Raw genomic sequence first — 5,044 nt, forward strand, 5'->3', positions numbered from 1 at the left:
TTCATGTCAAAATTCTAAAACAACAAATAACAATTTATTACATAAAAAGTAAAAAAAATATTAATTTATTACATAAAAGTTAACTTTTATGCCAATTATTTTATAATAATTTGCTATACTTTTATACAAATCAACCCATAAATACATTAAGTCATTAACAAATAATGTATTTTATACTTTTTTGACCAGCAATTATTTATTTTACATAAATAGAAAACAAGCACACTAATCTAAACATGACAAGCCATAGGAAACATAATATAAAACAACCACCACACTTATTTTCACAATGCAACATAATAATAATTAATAAATGTTTTAGTTTTCTTTCTTGAAACCAAGTACAGTCTTGGAACAAGGTGGCAATATACCAAAAAACACACTCTTCTTCTGCACAACCTTTCTCTCTCTTCTCTCTGAATCTTCTTGTTCACTCTTCAAACACTATTTTTAAGTATTTTTTTTTATTAAATTACCACTAAAAATATTTGCAGAAGCTCAAGAACACAAAAATGAGTGTTTCAAAGTTCATAAAATGTGTCACTGTTGGTGATGGAGCTGTTGGCAAAACTTGTATGCTGATATGTTACACTAGCAACAAGTTTCCTACTGTAAGTATATACATATATATATATATATATATTTTTATGAAATATGTTATTTTTTGAAATACCCATTTCATATTAGAAAAAACCCTTTATTTTTCTTGCATTTTAGGTTCTTAATTTTGGGTTAAACCTTGTTGTACAACTTTTAATGCACAATGTACAAGTCACTATAGCGTAAAATGCATAGTCACAATAATTTATTATTTTCCTGGGTTTGTCTTTTTTAGCAGTATAATTTGTTTTTAGATGTTGATAGCTTTGTTATTGTGAGTTTTAGTGTCTTTGTATAAATTCTAAAAAAATAATAATATGAAATAAATAAATAAATAAAATTTGTGGGTTTACTCTTTAGATGTTGATTTCATATGGGTTTGTGTAAATATTTTGATTTTTGTAAGAAAGATTGAATCTTTTAACTCTTTGTTGATGTAACACTTAGAAGACCATCTTTGTACAATTTGTATTGCACACTGTACAAGTCACTACAGCTTCATTACCTGTCTTTTCCTAATTAAATTTCTGGTTTAACCTTTTATGAATCTTTATCAGATTTTGGTTGACCAGATGTTTATTATTATTATTATTATTATTATTATTTTGAGTTATTGAGTTAGACCTTATAGTACCACTCTTACTTCACATGGTACAAGTCACTATTGTTCAAAAATCACCTTTGTTTCTGCTAATTATAATCAGTGTGTTTAATTTTTGGATTTTGATATTGTTTCCTTTTACCTCTGTTTAAACTTTAATATATTTTTTTTTAAATATTTTGCAGGATTATATTCCAACAGTTTTTGACAATTTTAGTGCTAATGTGGCTGTTGATGGAAACATTGTCAACTTGGGATTATGGGACACTGCTGGTAATTTATCTCAAAACAAAATAATAGTCAATGTACTAATTTAAAGATCATATAACTGATAAAAGTTTAAATTTGATGTCCCACTTCATATATGTATTCTGTCTTTGTCATGTCCCACCGGTATTGTAGACTTGTACCGTTCAATATAACACTACAAACTATGTTATACGGTGGGACATAGTTGTCCCACTATACGTTTGTCCCACCTGCTTGGTTATACCGTACTATACTATACTTCGCAATATGTTGTACGGTATACTTATACAATGCTGGTGGGACAAATGTCAAAATTACAAAGTGGGACAACAGATTAAGCCTATATGTTGTAACTTACCCTTGTAAATTTATTTTTTGTGTTTTTGAATAAAGGTACAACGGCGACTTGAGAATTCACGTACCCAGGCTGAAGCCTTAACGAACTAAATAATATAAACTATTTTTTTTAAACGACGATTAAAGTTATAGCAACAAACATAACAATTAGCAAAATAATGGTATTAGAATTAGTTTATGGCATACTGAATAAGCTAATAGCAAAATCAAGTTTTTTTTTAAAAAAAAGTTATGCCCTTAAAAACGTGCCCCGGTCGAGCGCCCCACATCGCCCAACCTTAGAGCCTCTCCTGTATAGACACATTAAGGGTATTTAAAGAAAAGTAACATTTAGTAGTTATATATCGGCTAATTGGTAGTATATTTTAATTTAATTAATTAATTTTTTGTGATTTAAAGGTCAAGAAGATTACAGCAGATTAAGGCCACTAAGCTACAGAGGTGCAGACATATTTATATTAGCTTTCTCTTTAATCAGTAGGGCAAGTTATGAAAATGTTCTTAAAAAGGTACACACTTTATTTCAGTGCTCTCTTCTTTTTATAAATTTTCAAAATGTTATGCGGTTACTATAAGATTCAAAGTTGATTTTTTGAATCTTAGTTAAAATTTCACTATGATTCTTGAATCTTGATAAAGAAAAAAAGAAACCGTGATCGAGTTGAAATCGTTAACTTCTTCGTGATACTAGAATTGTTTTGACTTTTAAAAGTCAAATGGCTTATGTTCTAAGATTACTTGTCATTGTGGAGAAAGAAAAGTCAAAGCATATTTATTTTATTTTTGCAGTATTTTGAATCTTGAAAATGAAAATAAAACTTATAATCAAGTTGAAATCTTTTATATTTAGTATATTCTTTCTAAGTTAGAATTAATCTTGACTTTTCTAAAGTCAAATGAATTAGCATTTGACTTTTAATCTTGAAAACAAGAGAAACATAATAATCTCATCAAGCTAAAATCTTTACCTTCATCCCACAAATTTAAGTCAGCTTTGACTTTTAAGTCAAAATGTCTCACTTTCAGCTTCAAAAATTGATAACTGTTTCCTTTATGGATATATTAATAAGCATATTATATCTTTTTAACTGTATTTTGATGATAAAAAAAACCATTTAAGCACAAAAATGTTGGCTTAATATAAGATTTAATTTACTTGTTGGATAAATGTTGAGTATCGAATAATTTAAATGTTATCTGTGACTTCATACAGTGGATGCCAGAGCTTCGACGATTTGCACCAAACGTTCCAGTAGTACTTGTCGGGACAAAACTAGGTACATATCACAATCTATATAAACTTTTTTTTTATTTTTTTTAACATTCTTCAGTATATTAGAATTTCTGGAAATCAAGAACCTATTCAAGATTTCTTAAACATAAGCACTAATTAAGTCCCGTATTTGTTTTATTTTTTTGCTTCTAGATCTTCGCAATGACAACGGATATTTAGCTGATCATTACGGTTCCAATGTTATTACATCTGCCCAGGTACTAAAATATCAATATTTTGAGCTTTTTAGTTGTTACCTGCTAAAAAAAAATTCTTATTGAATAATTTGTGTTATGTTTATTAGGGTGAGGAACTGAGGAAACAAATCCGTGCAGCTGCTTATATCGAATGCAGCTCGAAAACTCAACAGGTAAACAAATCAAACCAAAAAAAATGATATTTTATTCATACTTTTACTAGTAAACAAACAAGTCTTAAATAGGGGTGCAAATGAGCCGAGCCGAGCCAGGCTCGAGCTCGGCTCGTTTAACTTATACGGAGCTCGAGCTTGGTTCATTTTGATTTTTATTTATAAAGCTCGAGCTCACCTCGTTTCGTAGTTTTTCAAGCTCGAGCTCGGCTCGTTTAATATTTATTAATTAATTTTTATATATTTATAGTTATGTTTGTATATGTATTTTTATATATAAAATAATATATGTTATTTAGTTATATTTTTCATAAAATTATATATACCAATTAATAATTATTAAATATATATATGTATATATTAATATATATAATTTTTTTTTTTGCTAAATTGTTTTTTTATTTTATTCATATTAATATTAGTAAAAAACATAGATATTACATCAACATAGCAGGTAGGCGGGCAACAAGCTGCGCCGCCACCCCCCTTTTTGAATAAAAAAATATATAAATGACAGACTCGTTTAGGCTCGCGAGCCGGCTCGAGCTCGATAAGTGAAGCTCGGGCTCAGGCTCGTTTATTAAGCGAGCTTTCTTTTAGGCTCGAGCTCGGGCTCGGGCTCGTTTAAGCTCGGCTCGATCGAGCTTTTTCACGAGCCGATCTCGAGTAGCTCGGCTCGTTTGCACCCCTAGTCTTAAAGTAAACTCCTTTGTTTTTTAGAATGTGAAAGCGGTTTTTGATACCGCCATTAAGGTTGTTCTTCAACCGCCAAGGCGGAAGGAGGTGATGAGGCACAAAAGGCGTAAAAGCTCCGGTTGCTCGCTTATGTAAGTGTTACACCATTTTTTTATATATATTTTTTAGATGTGTTTAAAGTTTTCGTTTTGTGGGTCGCGTTTTTTCAAAACTTTTGTTTGATGATAACAGGGGCATCATGTGTGGAGGCTGTGCTGCTTAGGAGCTTTTGATGTCGTTTATGTTAACTTACCGATTAGCGGTTTTATTTTCATGGATTTATGTGTGAATGTTTTTAGCTGCAGTTGATATAGTTTAATGGTTTGGTGTTTTTGCTGCTTTTAAGTATTGTGTGAATAATTGTATGTAAAACTGTGGATGTGCATGTTTCTGTTGGTGGTTTAGATTGTACCAAGCCGCCATTAGATATGACCATCATGAGCTAATTGATGGTGGCTGCCGTGGCTCGGTTATTGTGGTGGGACTGTGTGTCATGGTTTGGTTCAACTGGTTTGAGGTGTGAAAAAATGGTCATAAGACGGTACCGAAAATGTTCATCCCTACTTTGAAGGTATGATCAGTTAGAATGTTGGTCAGTTACTCAACTGGGTTAAATTTTTCGGGTTTAACTAGTTTGGTTGATTTTATTTTATTTACTTTTTATGAAAAAAGGCAAGGTAGGATTATATTAAAAATAAATAACAATGTACACCATTCTTTCAATTTGGATAACCAGATATTCCATATTTCTAGTTAGTAATGTGTACTGTGGTTGGTGGCCTAGTGACTGAGACATAGTCTATTAAACATTGTATTGGATGAGTCACGGGAAGTAAAAATAAATTTGATTTTTATTTAA

General features: G+C 30.5%; 1 protein-coding gene across 1 annotated transcript; it reads left to right on the forward strand.

Moving 5' to 3' along the window:
* The first annotated feature begins 413 nt into the window (after positions 1 to 413).
* On the forward strand, positions 414 to 4,588 carry LOC143568661 (rac-like GTP-binding protein ARAC7). The gene is made up of 8 exons (XM_077054759.1): positions 414 to 611; positions 1,387 to 1,474; positions 2,207 to 2,316; positions 3,021 to 3,084; positions 3,234 to 3,298; positions 3,385 to 3,450; positions 4,171 to 4,277; positions 4,378 to 4,588. Exons 1-8 carry the CDS (start codon positions 513 to 515, stop codon positions 4,406 to 4,408), a joined length of 630 nt encoding a protein of 209 aa, XP_076910874.1. The 5' UTR covers positions 414 to 512; the 3' UTR covers positions 4,409 to 4,588.
* The last annotated feature ends 456 nt before the right edge of the window (positions 4,589 to 5,044 follow it).

Source organism: Bidens hawaiensis, unplaced genomic scaffold, assembly GCF_021521415.1.
Source record: "Bidens hawaiensis isolate Kalapana, Puna unplaced genomic scaffold, B.hawaiensis_p1.1 tig00024041_1, whole genome shotgun sequence".
Classification (NCBI taxonomy): Eukaryota; Viridiplantae; Streptophyta; class Magnoliopsida; order Asterales; family Asteraceae; genus Bidens; species Bidens hawaiensis.